Here is a 24,067-nt window from a genome sequence, read left to right as displayed (position 1 = left end):
CTCCACTGTGACTACTACAGGGTGGTGGGGGATCTGCCCTGCACAGGTAGGGCATTGATTGATAGTAATGGCAGAGGTGAAAGCAAAGTTGAAGTGACTGTCCTTGAGGCCCTGAGAAGAAAAGAAGAGTGTCAGTGAATCAGCTTGGACTGTGAGATGTAAGGACCTTTACCAAGCAGGAAGCCCGTACCCAGACAAAACCTTTGTGCCTACCACCTCTGGTAAGTTAGGAACTTCTGCTATGTGGCTGAATCTCACCTGAGTAGTACTGGGCTGTAAGAGTTCAGAGGGACTGGGAAATGAAGGATGTTTCTTGGAGGAGGGGCTTAATGTGCTTTGACAGATGGTTAATGTTTGAAAAGACTGGAGTCAAGAAGGCTGTCCATTTGCTGGGAAATGAAGGAGCAAGGGTTCAGAGGTTGAACTGCGTACAGTATGATTGAGATGTTATCTGATTGATGGTAAATACAGTCAATAACAAACTTTTATTGGAAGTGTAGCCTGTGTTTGCAGCGTTGAGCTAGGTGCTGGGATACAGAGATTAGAGATGAGGAGGATGATGAAGATATTGTTGAAATGAATTGCTGAGAAACTAGAAAAGGAAGACCAATTAGCATACTTCTGAGATTCATGAGAAATCTGCCCGAAGGCATCGGTATGATGTATATGAACTGTATATCATATATGAACTGATAATCATTACTGAACTGATAGTGCCCAAAAATGACTAGATTACAAGATTAAGATGAATCAATCAAGGCCATATTTTCTGTTGGTGCCATTCAGAGAGACTCCTCCTTTATATATGTTTTTCCTATGGGGTCGAGATAGAAATGAACATGTAAAATGATAGAGACAAATATGTAAAGAGATAGTAAAATCAATGAAAAAATAGTCCCAATAGAAGTAGCACATTAGGGCTTTGCTGAAGTGAAAATGACAAAACCCAATTACATTGCATGATGAAGTCATGCGATAGAATGTGAAATATGAACATGAAATATAGAATATGAAATTTTGAATTATTCTTTTGTTTCACTCAGTTTCAGATGTAATAGGGACGTGTTGCATAGATAGTCTAAAAAGTAATTTAATAATAAAATCTTACAGTTATTTGATTCAAGCTGATGAAAGATAAAATGTGTGAATCTTGCTATCTTTAGGCTGCGTTTTTGTAAGGTTAGGCCTATGTTCATAGCACTGTGGGACCAAGAGTTCTCAAACTTTTTGGTCTTGGGACCTCTTTACACTGCCAAATTATTGAAAACCACAAAGAGCTTTTGTTTATAGGTTACACCCATTTATATTTGTTTTATTGCAGATTAAACAGACATTTAAAATATTAATTCATTAAAAATAATAGTAGTAAGTTCATTGCACTTTAATATTAATAATATTTTCATTAAAAATAACTGTTTTCCAAAATGAGCAATCACAAAAAGCAATTCCACTTTCTTCACTATTTTACATTTTTGCAAACCTCTTTAATAGAACACATAGCCTTCTTTAATAGAAGGCTTGATAGGAGACAGCTGAATTCTCAAGATTGCTTCTACATTCAATCTGTTGTGAATATGTCATTTTGGTTAAAGTGTATAAGGAAGATCCAGTTTTACACAGATGTGTTTTTGGAAAAGGGAAAGTATTTTAACGTTTTTAGATAATCGTGGGTATCCTTCTTTGATATTACAGCAAAAGTTAGGTGCTAATTTCTTGAAGATTAGTTACAAGGCAGATCTGAACACATATCAGTGAACCTTTTGCAGTCTGCTATTTGAAAATGTATTGGTCTAACTTGCACTTTGAATGAATCTTTTACTCATGGATGATTTTTATGACATCCTGCATTGGCTATCTGGAAAATTTGGTGTACTGACTTATACAGAGTTTCCAAATGTTGACACATCTTCTTATACAATATTTTAAAAATATCAGGTACATTAATATCACCACCAATCTCATCAGAAAATTCTTTGAGTTTTGAAAATCTGTCAAGCTCATTGTGGCAGATACAAGTTTTACAAAATCCTAATTTTTGTTGGAAAGCTTAAATTTTATCATTGACAACAAACATTCTCAGTTGTTCTTCTTGAGTGACTGGCTCACTTTGCTCACTTTCCAGAAAAGCTTTGCTAAATACTCATGTCTGAATGCCATAGTCTGTCTGTCAGTTGATCTTTTGAGTAAAAATGGTCTTCCACAAAAATCAGCTAGTTCGGCTGCAGCTCAAATGGTGTAAGTGCTTCTCCTGGAGAGAACTGTCACTTTCAGTTGTAGCAGAAATGCTCTATGCATATTTCCCGTTTCGTCATACATCATATTAGTCAGAAATATACACAAGGTAGAGATTTAAAAAAAATTAAAGTGTTACTGCTTCATCAAGGACAGTTAAATGCATCTATCTTTTTTTTTAACTGTGAGTTTGAGGTGGTGAGGAATGCAACAATTATTGGTAAAATGTGAAAAAATCGTCTTGACCCCATATCCATACGCTCTGAGACTACACATTGAGAACTGCTGATGAAGGTTTAAGTAGTAATTTTGGTTTAAGTATTACAATGCTTAATTTGCCAATTTCTCCTGATTATTTGTCTGTATAAAACAACAGTATAAATATAGACATATCTTTTATTGATGCTAGAGATTTAGAGGAAAACCTGATTTCTAAGAGCTCGCCAAGATATTTGGAACATGAGTAAAATACATATCAAGAGAAAAGCTTTAGAACAGAAGATTATCTATGATTGGAAGTCAGCCTAAATTTTTTATTGTACTGCTGTTTTTTAAAATATCAATTTTATGTGGTATTTATGATTAATTAAACAAAGACTATGTCATTTAAAATTGTTAATATCACTCTGAATCATAGGCTTTAAACGTTTTGAATAAAGAATCACATGTTTCTTGTCTATACTTTAAATCCCCAAACCAAAGAATAATATTTAAAATTTTTGACTGATTAGTTCATTTTGGACTTCACACAAAAATACCTATATATCTTCAAGTGTTTAACTTCTTAAGTATTTAAGCTGTTTATACATGGTAGAAATAACTAAGTGGAAAAAAATTGCAGATAGAAATTGAGCATTAATTTTTTATTTGGTGTGATAAAAATGTGACTTTGGGGTATTGGATTGGCAATTTACCTCCGTCTCTCTATTTCTCTCTGTAAATGACATGTTTAAAATTTCCTCTATAATTTTTACTGGATAAGAGCGCTATTTCTTGTCACTCTTGATACATGTGTGTATTTAGGAACTTCACCTTTTCTGCTAACAAATGCTATAATTCTCGAGGATAGTAATGCCTTGTGATGGTTTTTCCATAAACTACAGGAGCAGCCCTATTTATTTAAACCCTGCTTTAACCTGATTATTAACAATTAAATTGTGTTTTCTCCTTACAATTAAAGTGTATTCAAATTTATTGGTCCCTTGCTTCACAGATTTATCTCAGTATGTGGTGTATTCAAACAGAATTTTGTATTTTTAATTAGGGGATTAGATAAGTAATTCTGAAGAGCCAAAAAAAAATTGTGAGACATCACATTGCTTAACCATCTCATATACCATAAGTGTGTGTACACACGATGTTGTGGGAGCCATCTATCAGGCAGGCTTGTTTTTCAGGCTGTATTTTAAAGAGTGGACATGTGCAGAAACTGTGAGCACAATTAGCGCCAAGCAGATAAATCCCACTCTAATCCTGTTTACGGTCTGCATCAGACAGATGTGCCAAGATTGATTTAGACAAGCCCTAGGCTTACAGTAATATTTTTAAAAGTGCCATTCACTGTTCTATTTTTGTTAAACCTTTGCTAAATATTCTTAAGTGTTGTTGGTTTTACTCTTCTTATTAACCACCGTAACCTACTTTAAGCAGGTCCTGCTTTGCTCTCATGGTGACAGGGTCACCTGCCAGGAGAGGTTATCTTTATTCCCTGTAATTAAATTGACTTTTCCCCCCAAGAAAATACAACAATAGGAAGTGGGTGCTGAATTAAATAAATAGCATGATATCCAATAGACATATCCTTAAATCCCTTGCAAGAACAGATGGTCCCCAGTATCTCTGTAAGTAATGTGAGAGGACAGTTAATGTTCTGAAACAACTAGCTGTAACCAGTATGATCCTAATGAACCAATAGATTTCAAATAATAAACCACATGCCACAAAGAAAAATTAGATATCCTCTGTAAGGTTTTAATTCTCATAACCTGCAAAAAAGTGTCCATAGATGATTTCCACCTTTTCTCTACTATTATCAAACATCAATTTACGGATAAAGTGTTACTTCATATTTTTCACCAATAAAAGTATGTTTTAACATTAAGGTAAAATTAAACATACATTTAAAATACATGCCCCAAAGTATGCTCTTTATTTTTTTAACTCCCCTTTTAACAGATTGTCCATGTGGGTGAGGTTGTAGATCGAAATGAGGCTTTTGCATATAATTATGAAATATTTGCTTTTATTTGCGGCAGAAACTAGTTGTACTACAACGGAGATGGTTACAATGGGGATTCAAGCAGCTGTCTTGTAGATGATAATTTAAGCAGAGATATAAGACCTAAATATTTTTAGCATTTGTAAATTTATAAATAAAAGAGTTTATATATGAAAAGCAGTATTTTTCTGATTCATGTGGAGAATAAAGTGAGTCTGAATCCTTCTTAAGGTCCTGCTACAAAGGGGTGCAGATGTGTTGTCAATTTTTATAGACCCTAAACAATAGTCTTGTCTCTGAATATGGTTTATTTTCTTTTTTTCTCTGTTATCTTATTTCTCAAAAATATTTGTGTATTCTAAATGCATCCTAAAGAGTGTTTTGAAGTGTGGGCTGAGGAGAAACAAGGACCTTGGATTTTCAGCTTATCCTATCAGATGATCTCTAGAGCCTTCACCCTTCACTGGGGTTAACCTGAGGGTTTTCCACCTAGAAACCTGAGGAACCTCTGGCCTGAGCTCTCTTTCAAGTCTAGGAACTCAACGTCCTGCTGCCCCAAAGAGCCAGCTGGTCCACGGCTCCTATCTCAAGAACTTTAAAAACAAAACAAAGGCATAGAAAAGCATGACCTAATCTGATGACTGATTAAACAATTGTTAGTTCCAAGCCTTTAAGTAAAAACATTTTAAATTCAAGTTCACAGAATTCTAATAAATTTTATTCCTGAAGACCATATTCAGAATGAGAAAATTTTCTGTAAAACTAATACACATCTTCACATGTGTTTGGGAAACAATTATATTCAAAATCAAGTGAATCCTAGGATTAGAACTGGGCAGATGTACTCATGTAATGTAAATGATTAACATTGCAGAGATGCATAATAGATCAGAATTTCTATGTAGGAAATTGGCACCTGAGAGACTTATCTAGCTGCTGAGAAAAGTAGAGTGCTGAAGAACATTTACCTATTGTTAGAAATTTGTAAAATAAACCCTATTTTATTCACAAATCAATTATCCTTACTTTCCTTTCAAATGAAAATGAAATGTTTGTTCTAAATCTGTAGTCCTTCCTCCTACTCTCTTTTTGCCACATTGGCAAAGACAGCAATAATGTGAAAACCCCAAATTTGAATCTGTGGGCAAATGCAGGAAAACAGATTGAAGGCCTGGGTGGGGAAAGCAGGAAATACTGCTCAGAGAGAGATTCTCAGAATTTTCACTTCTGCGAGCTCTTGGTTGCTACAACTAACCTCCCAGCTGCTTGAAGGTCACCTCGGTCTCTGATGATATGCCACTCAGTTAACTGACACATTTGTTGTCTCATTGCTTTCCTGAGGACTAGTTAGAGACAGAACAGTGGTTCACCTATGGTTTTAAATTTGATTAGATTGAAAAACAGATCCATGAGGTCAGATGAGAGTGTGTTTACTTGAAGAAGGTCCTTACATCGGTCCAATGTTGGTAAGGGGTTGTGGTAAAGACCAGCCAGCGTGCTTGGATTTACGTCTTGGATCTGTCCTCTACTAGATGTAGGACCACGGACAAGTTAAACTCTGTCTTAAGTTTTTTCTCTTTTAGGAAAAAGCATTTACTTCATAGGGCGGTTGTGAGAATTAAATGATATGATACATGTCAAGTGCTTAGAGTGATGTCTGGCATATAGCACATGCTCATTAAATATTAGTTTCCCTTTTTAGGGGATGAATTTTCTTTTTTTTCAGGAAGATTAGCCCTGAGCTAACATCTGCTGCCAATCCTCCTCTTTTTGCTGAGGAAGACTGGCCCTGAGCTAACATCCATGCCCATCTTCCTCTACTTTATATGTGGGATGCCTACCACAGCATGCCTTGCCAAGCAGTGCCATGTCCGCACCCGGGATCCGAATCAGTGAACCCCGGGCCACCTAAGGGGAATGTGCACACTTAACCACTATGCCACCTGGCCGGCCCCAGGGAATGAAATTTTAAAAACTAAAACAAGTAATAGGATCAGGAAGTATTTTAGGATGAGCAAAGGAAATAATCTTTTTCAATTAATTACAGAAATATTTTCATTGTAGAAAAATTAGAAATTCAATATAGAAACTAAATCATAATCTCACTATCCTGCCAAGTTTTCATATGCGTATTCGTATAATTTTGCATATGAAAGTGTGTTACACATCCATTATGTATTCAATAAATATATACCATACAGTAACGGAAATGTGCTGTACTATTGTAGACACTATTGTAGTCAGATTTCTATGTTTTAATGGCTGAATAGCATCCTGTATATGCTATATATGAATATACTTTATTTTACAGAACCAATTCCTTATTATTGCACATTTAGTTTGTTTCTAAGTTTCACTCAAATAATGCACGGGTAAGCACTCTTTTAGCTAAATTGTGCATATTATTTATTCCCTTAGGGTAAATTCCTGGAAGTAAATTGCTGGATCAAAAATATGCATATTTTAAAGCATTTTCCCTTTTCTACATTTTAAAAAATTATAAAAATGTAATGCTGGTTACAGCAAGGGGAAATTATGGAGATTTATAAGAAAAAATTAATCTCATACTGTCTACCTCATATCTCTCTTTTAATAGGTAGCGAGTGTTAAGTTTGTTGTGTGTTTTCCACTTGGATTTCTGCTTTTTCTCCTTGTAATGAAAGTGAGATCAAATCCCGCAGGTTACTTTGTAACTTGCTTTTATTCCACGTTCATACCTCTTAATACGAATGTCTTTGCAGATCAGAACGCAGAAATCTAACTTGCTCATTTATGAGCTATAGAAGACTATGCTTCAAACATTCCCCTATTGAACATGAGTGTTGCTTCAAATGTTTTTGCTATTATAAAACTGCTGCAATTAACATTTTGAAATCTTTTGATGCATATTCCCCACTTGTTCTCCAGCAGTCACCATTTTCACATTCCCACCAGCACTGGGACCGGTTCCCTTTACCCACACGAGCATTGAGAATTACTTTTGATCTTATGCCAATCTAAAAGGCAAAAAATGGTATCTTGTTGTTTTAATTTGCATTTCTTTGATTACTAATTAGCTTGAACTTCCTCATTTGTTCATTGATCGATTTGCATTTCTTCTTTGGTGAAATGCCTGCTTGGATCTTTTATGTACTTTTCCACTAAAGTGTTTCTTTTCTTAATTTAAATAGATTACTTAACTGTCACATCTTGCAAATATTTCTGCCCAGTCGGCCTTTACTTGTGACTTCTATTTATGGGTCCTTGGGATGTTATAGGCATTAAATAATTTTGATGTTAAGTATCTCTGTGTCTGGATGCCTGCCTTTACTGTCATGCTTAGGCCTTTATTAATTCATGGTTATGTAAAGTTCTTTCTAATCTATAAATATTGGTGTATATGACGAGGCAAGGCTCTACTTTTTCTTTTCTTTTTCAAAAGATTAACCGGTTCTAAATCACCTTTTATCGAATGTTTCCCACTGAACTTAGATCCCACCATTGTTAACATTAGTGACTTTTTAAATGTATACAGTGTTTCTTTGGACCATTCATTTATCTATTCCTAGATGTTTTAATTATTATAGCTTTACAAAATATTGTATCTGATCAGGTGTGTACTCCCCTCATTACTGTATTTTTAAAACATTTTCTTCATTAATGTAATATATTTATTACAAGAAAATTTGCAAATCATTTGATTAGGTTCCTTGCCCCTTATATCAAAGAAAATACCATTGAGATTTTGATTGGGATTGCGTTATAAAAATTATCAATAATGAGAATACTGGCATAGAAAAATATGTAATCTTGAAACTTAGTCTATCTCCATTTATTCCATTCTTTGTCTCTCAGTATATTTTGAATGGGTTTTCCCCCCTTTACAAGTTGAGGATCATTTTGCTAAACTTATTCCTAGGTATAAAATGCTAATTGACATGGGATCTCTTTAACCCGTTATGTCTTCTTCCTGGGGATTGATATATTTGTAACTGGCTTCCTTACTGGAGACTCTTATTAGTTCAAATGATTTTAAGTTGATTCTTCTGGATTTTACCAATATATTGATATCATCCCTAAACAAATTATAGTTTCAGCACCCCTGTCCCTTCTACCACCAATTTTTGTCTTTTATTTCATTTTCCTTATACATGTTACTGGCCAGAATGTCCAGAATAATTGGGAATAATAAGAGTAATAATAGGTATTCTTGCCTTGTTTCCAGAAATTTTTCTGGCTTTTGCTACTAAGTTTTATCTTGGCTATTGGTTTAGCATATTTAAATTTGCACTTTACAAGAGGTCTAAATTCGCATAGTCATTGAATTGTTTACTACCAAAGTAAACCACACACGGTAAAGAATTCAGACAATACAGGACTTCAAGTGAAAAGGGAAGTTTATTTTATCCTTTTCATTTTTCCTTTCCCTCAGTGGTGCTTTGCTTCCTTCCTTTCTTCTTCACTTCCTCCCTCCCTCCTTTCCTTCTTTCTTTGGAGCTCTTATTTGTTATATGTTTGACTACATAAAAAAATTAAATTTATATGAGGCACAAGTCATAAGCAATATTATAAGATTAATCTAGAAGTTATTTGCAACATATATCATATATATATAACAAAGGGCTAATTTCAAGACTATTTGAAGGACTCCTACAAATTAGTGAGAAATAGACAAGAAACCACATAGAAAAAGGAAAATGCATGTGTAGAGGCAACTCTTTTAAGAAATGCAAATGAAAAATAAATAAAAGATGTTCAGCTTTATTAATTGGTTGACTAACTGATTTTTGGAAAAGTACCCACAGATATAAGCAAGGATACAAATTCCTTCCAGGTAGGTAAGTGGTACAACTTCTCTGTGCACATTCAGCTATATAAGCAGATGCCCAGCACCTCTACAAGAAAGGCTAGCTTCTTTAAACTTCACAGAGCACCATTTACTCTACAGTCCATTACATCCTGCAGGGAGAGGATTTGTAAGGGCCTTTGACAAGCCTGCTTCACTTTATTCTTGAAGGTAGAAGAAGGATGTGAGATCTCCCTGGTCACTCCCAAGTGTTCTAGAGACCCTGGCCATAGCCTACCTGCTCAACAAATGCAAAGAACTGGTAATAAGCTCACGAGGTGCAAATATGTTACTGATGGTTTACTGTATGAGACCTCGGTTTCCCTTGTGCATAATACGTACTGTCCAGCTTTTATACCCTTCCCTGAAAGGAACTAGGGCTCTTTGAGGAATCCAGATGAGCTTGAAACATTATGCTGTTATAAGAAAGAAAGGTTATTTTCAAAGACATCTGGAGATTGTAACAAAGGAGACAGATTGGAGGAACTCTCGCTGGTCAGTCTGACAATTTGGAATATTAAAATGGAAGCAACAATTTTACTTAATTGAAAAGTTGAGTCTGTAAAAGGTCATAACTTGATTATATGACCAAAGGGAACAGGCCATCTAAAATTTGCTAAAGCAGCATTTTCAAAGTGTGGTCTAGGACCCTTTCAGGGAATTAGTGAGTTCAAAGCTGTTTTCATAAATTACTAAGAACTTATTTGCTATTTTCACTCTCATTCTCTTCCAAGGATACAGTGGAGTTTTCCGGAGGCTTTGAGATATGTGGTGACATCCCTGCCCTGATGGCTAATGGAGTGCGTGCTTTGTAGTCTTGTGTTTTAAAGAAGTCTCCATTTTAATGTCTACTGTGATAAATACTGATAGATACAATCTACATGAACAAAAGTTATTTGAGGCCCTCAGTCTTTAAGAATGTAAACAAGTTCTGAGACCAAAGAGTTTGGGAACAGTTGTACTGGAGAAAAGTCAATCTTATCGACACAGGTTAATCCATGAGTTTTTACAGAAAAGGGGTCTGGTGAATCATTCAGCTCATGAAAGCAGGGGGAATATTTTGGTTTATAATGCTATAATTCTTTCACTTTATTGATTAGTTTAAGTGATAATTGTAGTAATAGTGATGACGGTTTTGTTTTCTAAGACATATACATGTTTCCTGTTGAATTGATACTTTGAGGCTATCGAATCTTAGGTCACTGGGTGACGATAGACTATACACAGACCTGAAGCTTGAGCCTTCTGAGGAAACGATAGGCCCGAAAAACTGATGTGGGGTTCACCCTATCCCACATTGAGGAAAGGGCTTCTTTTTTTCTTTCTTTTTTAGTGCTATGTGTGCTCTGTGAGCCATTGGGCTGTAGTTTGCAGAACAGTTGGGAAAGGCCAAAAAAACTCCCCAAGAATGCAGACAAGGAACTTCTTAAAGCACACGGAGCATCCTTGCTCCAATCTGACAGTATCTCTGTGCCTGCTCAAGGGCTAAGGAAGCCGAGAGAGGGCTTCTGCTTCCTGTGGCCGGTTAAGCGCTGTCGTTGCCTCTGCATCTGTTTCTATTGATTACTTTTTCAGCTGTCATGGGTCATATTTTTATGCTTTTTTACGTGCATAGTGGTTTTTGATTGACTAAGAGATACTGTTAATTTTACCTTATAGAGTTGCTATTTTTATCTTCTCATAAATATTCTTGAGCTTTGTTCTAGAATGTGGTTAGGTTACTTGGAAACCATTTAATCCTTTTGCTGCTTGCGTTTAGGCTGTTAGGTGGAATCATAGGAGTCTTTAGTCAGCTCACTAATGAGACAATATTCTTCTAGATACTGTGTCCTGTGGATTTCACTATTTTTCCGCTTTGGCTGGTGGGAACACCTGTGTGATCTCTGAGCACTGTTCTCTTTAAGCCTTTGGGTAGTTCTTTCCCTGGCCTTGCTCAAGAGCTGATCCATCCTCAGCTGAAGAATCCAGGGGGCCCTCTGCAGAGCTAGAGTCCTCTCTTCCTGCAGCTCTCTCCTCTCCAGTAGTTTGCTTAGTTTGATCTATTCTTGGGCTAGTGATGTGAGGTTCAGTACTCCCTCACGACATTTGGCAGCAGCAGTGAGCCACAGCTCCCAGTCAGCCTTGTGATCATGAGGGTAAAAAAACCAGTATACTTAGAACCATTCTGTACCCATACAACCATTCTACTGTTCACTTTCAGTACAGTATTCAATAAGTTATGTGAGATATTTAACACTTTGTTAAAAATAGCCTTTGTGTTTGATGATTTTGCCCCACCGTAGGCTAATGTAAGTGTTCTGAGCACATTTAAGGTAGGCTTAAGGTAGGCTAGGCTAAGCTAATGATGTTTGGTAGGTTAGATGTTTTAAATGCAGTTTTGACTTATATTTTCAACTTACGTTGGGTTAATTGGGATGTAAAACCATAGTAAGCCAAGGAAGATCTGTACAAAATAAAGTCTGACTGTGGTAAGATTCAGGTGAATCTTTCTGTCTAACCTGGCAGGAGTTCATGTTTCCTAATCAGAGTCATCTTACTCTGCTTCCTTTTGCATGTGTGTTACTTAACCTGGAATGTACGTTACCTTTCCATATTGCCATCAACCACCTGTCATAAACTCACTTCTGTTAGTGAATTCTGTTCTTTCCATTACTTTATTCTGTCCCTATTAGTACCAAGGAGACTCTTGTATGATGCTAATTTATTATTACTGAAATGTTGCTTTCTTTATGTTCTTGGAATTCTCCATATATTGAATATCTTCAGATTCTGAATGTCCTAGGCTTTGTGTGGCAGGGACTCTCTTCCATTTTTCTATTTTTTCATTCTTGGGAAAATAGACCCAATTTTTCTTTACTTACCTCCTATCTTATACAGGGACTGATATAAAGCACAATCAGTAAAATTACAAATGGTAAAGATTTTCTGGGTTTTCACTATTTATGATTTATACATATAAGAATGGACACAGAGGTTTTGATGGAAAATTTAATTTCTTTTCAGGTGATTTCCAGTATGATTTACTATGTAAAGAAGAGTTTATTGAACTCAAGGACATATTCTCTGTCAAACTGAAACGACGTTATTCTGCAAAACAGCAGGGAAGTGGTACTTTATTAGGTATCACACTCTTCATATGTTTGAAAAAGGAACAAAATAAATTACAAGATTCTACACTTGATCTTATTAATTTAAGTGAAGACCACTGTGATATATGGTTTAGACAGTTCAAGAAAATTTTGGCAGGTAAGTACTCCTTATGAGCATTTTTAATGAATCTGGTTTCCTTGATGTAGGTTATTAATCTAAACATGATGTTTTTATGAGTACAGCTACCCTTGATTATGTTGAGGTAGTTTCTCTATTCCTAGTTTTTTGAGTGTTTTCATCGTAAAAGGGTGTTGAATTTTGTCACACACTTTTTCTACGTTAATTGAGATGATCATATAGGTTTTTTTCCTTTCATTCTGTTAATGTGGTGTGCAATATTGATTGATTTTCATATGTTGAACCATCCTTGTATTCCAAGTGAGAATAAATCCCACTTGGTCATGGTATATAACCCTTTTAACATGTTATTGACTTTGATTGTCTGGTCTTTTGTTGAGGATTTTTACATCAATATTCATAAGAGATATTGGTCTGCAGTTTGTTTTCTTGTATCTTTGCATGGCTTTGGTAATCAGGGTAATGCTGGCCTCATAGAATGAGTTAGGAAGCAACCCTTGAGTGATCACTTCCATAAAGAAGCTTTGATAATCTGAAATAACACAGTTCTTAAATAATTTAGTTCACTTGAGAGTTGTTTTTGAAAGCATATTTATTTTTCTATTAATGTCTCTCTTCAGTTTATATTAGAATTTATTTTCCTTCCACCTACACATTGATGGCAAGTGCATATATGTACTGGTTAGCTTGAGAATAATAGTTTTTTGAAGACAATATTTAAGTTGTCTATTTCAGGGTAGATTTTTCTAAAGGTTAATATCCACGGAAAAGAGACCACATTTACTGGCTTGTTATCTCCTAACGAATTTAGTGTATCTGAAATTTCTAAATGGCATTTATATTTTACACACTAAATAAAATGAATGAATACAAGTACAATATGACTTGGATTTCTACAAAGTATCCAGTTAAAATATAATCAAACCAAGTTTTAGAATTGATTTTTTTTTTCTCATAGATTTGTAAACCTTGCTTTCTTTTTAGCTCATTTCTTCTTGTTTGCCAAATTGATCAGGGTAGAGGCAGCTGGTATGTTGATGGCACAGTTTTGGGTAAGATGACACAGGACAGAGATGGGTGCCAGGCAAACAATAGGCATATGTGATGTCAGAACATTTCAGTCCAGGCATCACTGACCAACAAGACTGAGGACACAAGTTGGTCAAGGGTGGCTAATTGATAAAGTTATGCCCATAGAAGAGGTGCTGAAGTGACATATTAAAATTAGGAGACCCTGTTACTAAGTGGCCCCATGCTTCCTTGTTAGCCCCTTCCTTGTTAGCTCCTTCAAGGAGACCTGATTCTTTCAAGAAGGCAGGAAGCTGCAGAAGCCATAGTTTAGTTCATCTCTCTGGAAACATAGAGAATATATGTACTTAACTAAAAATATTACACTTTAACTGTGTCTTTTACAGTATTCTTATTTTAAATCTATGTGAGAAGAGATTAAAAAGTTATAATAAAAATGAAAAATTAATAAGTTCAATTGAATTAAATTTCATTACGTGGCCAGGTACTCATGAGACTTGCATTGGTCTATAAAATAAGAATGTGGCGTTTGATTAGAAGAGCCAAAGCTCTTCCTTCCACTGAAGGTCTGAGGAGATCTTCTCCCATGGGGCTTATGAAGGGCTGGCTGAGTGATGTGAGAGGAAATTTCCTCAGTATGTCTCACCTATGAAACCGATAGCAAGTAGGCAGAAGACATCACAACAGAGCTCAATTTAGTAAAAGCAATTTTGTAGGAGTAGAGAGACTTATCCAAAAAACACACACACACATACACACAAACAAAAAAAGACTATCCAAATATTTTTTCAGCTTAATGAATGATGTTTTGGTTTGGTTTAGGGTTAAAACATAGGCAAATTACAGTGATAAACTACATATCTTGTAGACTATCATCCTCTGGGAATGTTACTTTTTGCACCTTTGATTTTGATAAGAGTTGGAGGCAGAAAAATATATGGGGATATATTCTCTGGCACAGTCCTGGAATCCAGAGTGATTTTGCTGATTAAAAGAAAATAGATTGACTTTTGAAATCAACCAATGCAAATAAACAAATAAGACAGGATTGAAATCATCTATTAAAAATGAAGGAAACTAACTAAGACTGTCTGAATGAATAACTGCTCCATCTCTGCCCCCAGGTGGGCTCAGCAAGTCCTGTAGTGAGAGCCAACTCCTACTTGTCCCCCAACAAAGACAGTTCTGGGTCAGCTTTATGGTACATAATTGAATGGTCGAGGCTCCAAAGCTCTCTACCGAATGTTCCATTACACCAACTCTTCCTTTTTAAGGTTACAATCATAGAACATTCTTCTTGATGTTTCTTTCACTTTCAAATCCACGTGTTCATTAAAGTGCCTATCATCTGAGAGTCAAATACTACAGTTGACTCAAGCCTTATTCTATAAGTGGAGGAGGCCTGTGTCTTTCCCAGTCTTTCTGGAATGAGAGTGATTGCTTACTTTATCCTGGTCCTCTCTGGCTCTTATTTCCATGGAGTTAGGTCTATTTGTGGATTATCTTTCTGTCTCTCACATCCACTGTCCCTATGTTGTGCTCCACTGCATCCGGTTGGGCAGATGGTGATGGTTTATTGGTTTCCAAAAAAATTTTCTAAAGGTCCCCACCCAAGGAGTTTGTGTTTGAAGCAGACTTAAGTTTGAGGGCTGATAGTTAGAAATTTACATCACCAAGATATAAATGACTTTCATTTGAATATTAGACATCACTATTTTAAGTCCAACGACCTTGCTTTTAACTGGTTCTGTGGCAAAACCAGCAGATTTTTTTAAAAAATATTTTTGCATTGAGTTGTTTTGAATGTTGCTTTTAATCAGCAAATGGAATTGTTTTCCTGCCAGCCTTCTTCGTCTTTATCTCTTTTTTTCTCCTGCTAAGAAAAACATGAAAAAGTCATTAAAAGCCTCAACTAGTTGGTCTTTTAGTCTAATTAGCCTAACAATTATAATTTTAGTATATTAAGAGTGATTTTCAAATATGCACATGAATAAGAGCAATGAATAAGATGTCATGAATTTTTGAGGAAAGAAAAAATTGGCAACACTGGAAGGATGAAGAAGGCAACTCTCAAATACTTGAAGTTTTAAGAATAATTGACAAAGAATGACCAGATTAAATGGGCTTTATAAGTATAAAAAAGGAATGTTAGAACTGTTTCAATTTTTATTTGAAAATAATTCCTTTTACATCCCCAATTTTTTTTAACACAGTTGAGCACAGTATCTTTTTTATTGTTAGTAATAGAAAAGTCAGCATTTATTGACTAATAGGCAGTATAAGTTAATTCATCCAACACGCCTTTTATATCAGGCACTGTGTTAAGTGCTGGGAATATGAAAATGAATGAGAGGTAATCCTGTGTAGGACACTCTTGCCCTGGGAGACAGACAAGGAAATTCATATTTAAATGTGTTAAGGTCCACAGTGAAGATATGAAAAGACAGATAGGGATCATAACCATTGCTCAATGATTCAGAAATTCGAATCTTTAAAAAAATGTAATTGATTAAGGCTGATATGTAGTCACTGATAAGCCTAATATGTAGTTATTGTGGTAAAAGTCATTTATCACAGTCTGTGCTGCCTTTTTATACCTGTGATGTAAAGATAAACATACACAAGCTTTAAATATAGCATGTGGGCACACTAGATATGCTCATTTTATTCGATTAGAGTGTCACCCAATTTCTGCACATTTGGGTTTCACTGAAATGGTGAATTGCAAGCTTCTCTGGCCCTGAACCAATCTTTTCTCTAGAAACCATAACCCACACTTTAAAGCATATTCATGGGCTTTCTGACAGGAACCCTCCATAGGAGGACAAAACAAAGTACCCCTCAGGTGATATTCAGGGCCATCAGAAACTGAAAGATTTTATAGGAGTTGAACTGGTTGATCTCCAGTGGCGGACTTAGGGGAAGGCTGTGGAAGAGAAGAAGGTAAATAAAACAAAAGAACGCTAAAACCTTATCCCCAGGTAGCTTGGAAAAGAGTAATGTCATAAACAGATATAGTGAAATCAGGACACTCGTTGATCTGAAAGAAAGACATTCTGTTTTAGACACATTTGAGATATATTACAATATCCTATTGGAGGTGTTTAGCAGGCTGGCATTTTGAGGGTAGTACACGAAGAGGTGAAGAAGAGTTGATGTGATGGGAATAGATGAAAGCTTGCAAGGAAGTATCGTAGAGTTAGAAAAAAAAGCAGAGGGCTTGATACAGAATCTTGGTGGGGGGCAGATACTTGTATATTAAAATAGAGAAGACAAAAAATAGAAGGAATGGTCAAAAAATATATAAGAATCCTTCTAGCATAGAACTATTGAATTTTGTTGTTGTATTTAGGTTTTGCTAATTTCTTTGTAGTTTTTTATAGTTACCCAGAGACAGTTAACAAAGGCATTTTTAGCACATATTTGGTTGAGTTTCTTTGGATCTATTTTTCTGTTTCATTTCTAAGTGTTAATTTCATGAAGTAGGCAAACATAAATGAGCCACATTTAATACATTTTGTCCTTTGAATGTAGCCTGCTCTTAGCTTCTATTTCAACAGCCTCACTCAGTTTTCAGCTATGAAAAATAAAGAAAATGGAAACATTCCTTAAATACTTGTTTTTTATTCCTAAGAAGAGTAATTTTTCCTAGTTTCCCTCTGGATGTTGAACCTGTTTCCCATGTGGTAATAATGTTAGTCTTCGCAGGATGCTTTCCTTGATAGCAAAAACCAGGGCTTCTTAAAACCTTGATTTTGTTTAATATTTGTGTTGTCTTGTATAAGAAAATCATGTCAAAATGTGTTCTTTGGGCTTTTTTTAAATCCAAGCTTATATTATCAGTTATATTATCACTAACTAGGCAGAATTTTTCTTAGCAAGAGAACAGAATGATGTGAAGGTTTATTTGGATTGGCTGCCAAGTGATGTACTTATAAGGAAAAATAAGCTGGAAATCGACATTATAATGATTGTTTTAAAATGAGCAGTTGTTATATGTCAAAAGTATGTTAGCTTCGGACATTTGGTTGTGCACTATTTGAATTGGCAACACTTGTCTCTTTAGGGATAAGTTATTTTCTGCAAGGACATTATGTCTGAAATATGAGTAGTTTCTCTTTTGAAGCACTAAAAGAGGGATATTTAAGGCTTTGTTTTATGACCACTTGAGTTGGACGTTAAAATCATGCATGTCACTTTTGAGTATGTTTTTACTATCAATATATATTCAAATCATGTATAAACTGATTAAATATAAATATCAAAGTCCATTCCTATTGGAAGTACTCTGACCAACAAAGGTCTCGTGATGTGTGCCTGCTGTAGTGGTCTCAAAGCAGACTCTGTGGAGTGTCACCACCCAGTTCCCCAGGACCTGCCTCACTGGGTGGAATTTGCACCTGTTGCTCACGCTTGAGCACGTGTAGCTCTTAGTCAATGTTTTGTATGTAGTAGATCTGAATAAGGCTTTATTTGAACAAAGCTTTCAAAACTAAAACATCTGAAAAATCTCTCATTTAGTCATCCCTAGGGATCATAGCCTATTAGCATATTTTAACCTGTCCTGCCTTTTTCACTCATCTCCAGGAACACAGAAACCTCATGATATTTTTTAGCTACCCAAATATACACTGACTATGGTAACTACAGGTTTTGAACTATCAGAGAATGTCCATGTAATTTTATTCTTTTCAATAAAAGTTACTAAGTACATATTTAAGTGTATTTTTCCTTTATAGAATTTTGTAAGATATTGATTACAAATCAATTTGCAAACAAGAAAAATATATGTTATCAAATCAAAGATTGAAATTGAGTTAAAAAATTAGTGTACTTCAGTCTTGTTTTTGTTCTTTTCTTTGAACTTTGTATTGCTTTCTAGGCTGGATCCTCAGAGGAAAACAGTGAAATTAAACTAGTTTCTATTAAATTCTTAAAGACAAATAGCACTGCTTTGCTTTCCAAAGGATATTAACATGTAAAAAAGGAAATCTTGTTAAACCAAACCTCCAATTTCATCAAATTTGTAACTGAAAATATAGATGTATTGAAACTCATGCAAAGTTTACTTAATAAAGATTAAGAAAAAATACTGTTTGTCTTGAACCTAGACAGTGCCATTTTGACATTTTGAGCCATTTCCACTCCAGCAATTGGCAGTGTGAAAAATTACCATGAGTAAGAGTCTGCAGACATAACAAAATAGAGCGGTAGACCCCCAAGAACTTCATGTGATAGAAAAAGCAGACAATACGAAATAAGGATATTTAAAATGATCGAAGTAAAGAGAAGTTGAAAACATAAAAGAATAGCGTGCAATCAACAAAGGTATCATTTTTCCTCTGACATATGTATGAATTTCATTTTGAAAAATTTCAACTTCCTAAGTCTGAGGATTTAGAGGTTCTGATTAAACAGTCTGGGTGAACCCAGGCATGAGTTTCCTTGAGAGGTCCCTTCAGTGGTTCTGATATGTTGCCAGGGCCAGGAACCACAGACGTTGAAGGTTTGAGCAACATAAATTTAACTTAATAAGAAAATGTAAAACTCTGCACTCCACGCTTACCAAAGGTATCTTTGCAGGGATTAATTATAGCTATATTCTATAGTCTATATTCTTGTTGTTATGTTAAATATTCTTAAAGTTGGCTAATACCTATTCCTGAGCCAGGCAAAGTTATGACGTATTTCTTAAGAGTATTACCTTGGGACTGGTTCAGAAGAGCTTGGTAAAGACTGAGAGAAGCACCAGGATTTCTCTTGTTCCTTCAAGTTTCTTTTCTTGCTAGCATCAGCTCCATCTCATAGCCATTACTCTTTCAGCAGAAGACAAGCTAGAATTAGCTCTTCAGAAGCTATTAATGCGGTTTGTACTTGGGATGAGTGACACAAGGCCATCTTCCCAAGGGCTTCTCACTGGCTTCTGTAGCATTTTTATCCTAAGGGAGGGATATATTTTTGCAAGTAAGTGATTATAATTATATTTTAAAATAATTAATTTGTAGTTTATAGGAGAAAATTTTATTCCTACTTCAGTCACTGACAGAGTACCTTGAGAATAGGAGTTAAGAGGTATATTCATTCTCGAGTTATTTCTGATATGCTTCAAATCCTTTTGCTAAAGTCCTTTTGACTATGTCTTTTGTGTAAGTTTCTTCTCTGGAAAAAAAAACTTCAGTATGCTTTGTCACATTTTATCATGTGATTATATTCACAAGGCTTAATAAAGCCAGTAACATGTTGAATTAAGTTTTCATGCTGTTAAATAAATTAGTTAACATTTTTCCTTTACTGAGTTATAAAGAAGTCATTATTTAAAAAACTTAAATCTTAATGATAATAGCTGACATTTATTAAGCATTTACCCTGTGCCATTTTTGTAAGCAATTTTTATCATCTCATTAAATTCTCGTAATAATGGCATCAAGAACTACAAATATGTTCTCATGTGAAAAGGGGAATAAATTACTTACTTTATGAATTTTGTTGTGAGATTTGAAGAATTAAAATAATATATGATCTAGCAAATAGTAGAATTGAGTAAATTATTTTTATTATTATACTCACCTTTTAGTTTATACATGAGAAAACTAAGGCTTAAAATAGTTTAAAAATTTGCTAATCTGAGGTTAAACAGAGAGTATGTGATGGAGGAGCTGGGAACAAATTGGCATCTGTCTGCATCTGGAGCATGAGCCCTTAACTGATGTGCTGTTGTCTACCAGGTCAGTGATACACTTTATAATTCTTAATAAGTATATTATATTTACTGTACAGTTAAGACTCTATCCTGAAAAAAGGTCTTCAAACACTTTTCTTGTTAGGAAGAAGCTACATCATCTTATTTGAAGATTATCCCCTTCTAGGGTTCTTTTCCAAACATTGTGGTGCAGAGCTCTAGATTCTTGGAGTTCTAAAGCTCCCCCTCAACATTTAGGGTGAGCAGTAATGTTGTAATGGAGTTCTCACTCCTTAAAGAAAAATCCTCCTCATGACGGTCTCCATTATTAATTGAGATTTCTCAAATGCCTTTGAATGAATTGGTCATATACTATGAAAAAGATGGCAGACAGTTCTTTTATTAGCTTAAAGGAATTTTAAAAACACTTATGAACACACTGGTTTAAGAGTGATTTCCAGGCTGTATGTTTAGCAGCGTTTCCTAAGGCAAATCACAAATGCTGCAAGCCTACAGGAGAGATGAAAAGTTGGATCAATCCTTAGATGAGGGTATAATGGATTGTCATTTAACAACTTTTTCACTGGAAAGAAATGAAGTAAAAAGTAATAAAGCAGCTTTCTCACAGTATGCATAAGTAGGGAATACATAATATTTCATATTAAGTGACAAATTATTATTAAGCCCCCTGGCATTCATTAGATTACCATTAATGGTAATGAAATTGTGTGGTATTTATATAGATATTCTATGTAACTCCAGGAATTTTATTATAATCTTGTATGAATATATTTGTTGTTATTGGAGGCAGGTGGGGGGATATTTGCAATGACTACATGTTGAAGCATTGTGATAACGTTTCAAATCAACTATTTTTTTCACCTTATCTGTCATCATTAAGAGAAAACATCTATTTTTTTATTCCTTGAGTGGAAAATTATGTATTTTGAAAAAGTCCATTTTCTGTTTCTCCTAGTTACACACTTTACCTAGTGAGAAGAGAAGAGATGGGAAAGGCGAAGCCTATTTGTGTGCTCATCTTCCTGTGCCCTCTGTGGCATCTAATGCCAGGCCATGTTCTCTCCTACCTCAGTGCCTTCCCATGTGCCAAGTGGCAAAGCTGGGAACTTCCTTCTGTTTAGAATGTTCCTCATCTCTCGTTTGCACAGTGAGGTCCAGTTTGTGGTTCAAGGTCTGGTGTAACCAGCCAATCTTCTGCAAACTGGACCACACAGCAACATCAGGCACTTCCTTTTTCAGGTTTTGTCGCACTTCTCAGACCTCTGATGGAATGCATGGTCTCTTACATTCTAATCGTTGGCTTATATAGGTGATACCTTATTAGGCTGTAAGCTCTTTTGAGCACAAGGATTTTGTAAGCATATGAAATAGGGTTTCACACATAGTAAATACTCAGTAAATGTGTGTTATTATTATTTTATTTCTAACGCTTGCCACAGTGTCTAGCTCAGCAAATGTTGGTGAAGTGAAGTGAATATATTGCTTGTCGGGTGTGGTAGGTATTGTCCTAGCTGATTTTAACATAAACTAAATCGTTGAATCTTTATCACAACACTTTGATTGTGGTCAAGATTTTTTTTAAATCCCCGCCAATAGCTAAGGAAACAGCTCTGAGAGATTGATTGACTTGCTCTGGGTCATGTAGTTATAAAGTGGTGGAACAAAATTCAAACCTAGGCTTTTCAAACTCAAAAATCCACCCATTTTTCATTCCACTACACTGCCTCCCAGTGGAAAGATTTAAAACTTTAATTTTTTTTTTTTAAAGGGTAGCATTGGCTTCTTGAAAGGCAGAGTATACCTGACTATGGTATATATTTGGAACTAAGTATATTATTGTCAAGTATATTAAAATAAAAATTTTGTGGCAGCACTGGAAAAGACACCATCGATGGGCCACGCAGATTGAAGAGTTTCTGGAAGGAGAGAAGCTGATGAGATTGGTTAGCTAGGAAAGCCAGCAAGTGCTAAAACCTTGATATTGGCAAAGGAGAGGGTCTCTGAGGGGACAGGATTTCCTGTTCCTGGAGTTAGGAGCTTCTAGAGTGGAAGATTTAACACAGTCTGAAAGGACATAAGCCCGACCTTTACCAGGGATTTCCTTTCCAAAAGAAAAGGAAAGCGTTATTCTTTAGACACTTCTGAATTGTTTGAATGTCCTATGAAAAATAAAGATTTCCATTTTACAGTACATAACTTCCACGTTTCAACTCCACAAATGGTTGTTTTAAGAATTTTTAAACTGTTCAGCACAGGTATTAATGAATGTGTCAGAAATAAGGTGATTTATTTAGCCCTGACCCACCAGATGGGTGAGAAGGATGGTCTCCCTTGGATAGCATGGCTGAGTCCCCTGTAACATCCTCTTACTTGAATAAATGGGAAAATCCATCATTGCTGGGTTTGTGAATGAGTCATTGTGACTGATGGGAGTTTTATTTGCATAATCTGGGTTGGGTTCCTGATTTTGCCATTTACTTAGCTGTGTACCTTATCTTCATATGTTCTCTGAACCTTTGGCCTCCTATCTGTAAAATGAAGTTGATACTGCCAGTCTTGCTAGTTTATTGCGATACTTAAATATGTAATGTGTGTAAAACAGCAGGAACACAATAAAGGGTAGCTCTTCTTCTTAACACATAGCTTTCCAAGTTTTTATTGTGCTGCTTTAGAATTCACAGTTCCAAATCTTTTAGCCCTCCAAGACTAAGTGTAAGCATCATCTTGGTGTGTTTCACATATACCAACTGATGTTAATTTTCACAACATCCCTAAGACAGGTACTATTATCATTACCATTTTACAGATGGGGAAAAGAAACAGAGAGGCAGAGAATTTGCACAAAGTCACAAAATCGTAAAGTTATGGAACCAGGATTCAAACACAGGCAATTTGGCTCCACAGCTCGTGTTCTTAGCTCAGCACACTATTCTGACATTTTAGAAGTTAGAAGATTTATTCCATAGTCTGTAATGTTGCTTTGAAGAGAATCTAATTTTAACCTGGTGAAGTCTATTAGCTGCTATCTTTGGTATATTGGTCAGATCCTGCCATCCTTATAACTCCTTTCCTGGGTGCATGTGCAATTGGGCATCAAACGTATAAACACTCAAAAAGTGATGGATGCCAACAGAACAGTTGTTTATAGTTTAGACATATGTAATCTGTGTTCTGTATGTTCGAGGGCTGGTTGATTCTAAAATATCATTCTGTATTTGACTTTTAGTTAAAACAACAAAGTTCAGCTCATGCCAATGTCATGCAATTGCTAACATTTTCACGTAGTTGACTTATATATCCATAAGTAATGATTAAAATTGATCTGGCAATTTTAGATCTGTCAGACCAGGAGATGAGAGGAAAAAATTTAAGATGTTTGTCATGAAATCAGCTGAATTGAGAGAGAGAGAGAGAGAGATGACACATTTTTTTTTGCATTGGTGGACGTGAGTGGCTAGAACTGAAATAAAGGAGCATGTTTAGGGAGAAAGATAAGCAGTTTCCTTTTATACAAATTGAATTTCCTTTGAGGTTTAGAGGTGCAGACATTTTGAGGAGCCTCTTAAAGCTGGCTTCCATGTGCTTTCAACCTGTTTCCATCAATTTGGCATTTCTTCACTTTTTGGCACAGCAGGATATTCCAGGTTTATCTTGTACCTTCCCTGCCCAGCCAGGGGATCAGCCATTTCTCTAAGGACCTGTGGTTCGTTTTGGTGGGGAATGGTATTGAGAAGCTGAGATCAGGGTGCTAGGTCTGCACATTGCTCTTAGGATGTTGTAACCTCTAGGCTCTTGCAGCAGACGAAGTGAGGAAATATGGATTGGAAATCAGGAA

At 35.5% G+C, this 24,067-nt stretch overlaps 1 protein-coding gene across 1 annotated transcript in view; it reads left to right on the top strand.

The window, feature by feature from the left end:
- CERKL (ceramide kinase like) overlaps window positions 1–24,067 on the top strand; it is a 112,532-nt gene that overhangs the window by 35,362 nt on the left and 53,103 nt on the right. The window contains exon 2 of the mRNA XM_023622142.2: window positions 12,279–12,521. Coding sequence (XP_023477910.1) covers window positions 12,279–12,521 — 243 coding nt within the window. The remainder of the gene's footprint in view (window positions 1–12,278; window positions 12,522–24,067) is intronic.

The sequence above is a fragment of the Equus caballus genome, chromosome 18 (assembly GCF_041296265.1).
Source record: "Equus caballus isolate H_3958 breed thoroughbred chromosome 18, TB-T2T, whole genome shotgun sequence".
NCBI lineage: Eukaryota > Metazoa > Chordata > Mammalia > Perissodactyla > Equidae > Equus > Equus caballus.
Note: the sequence above shows the minus strand (reverse complement) of the source record. Positions and strands in the feature narration are given on the sequence as shown.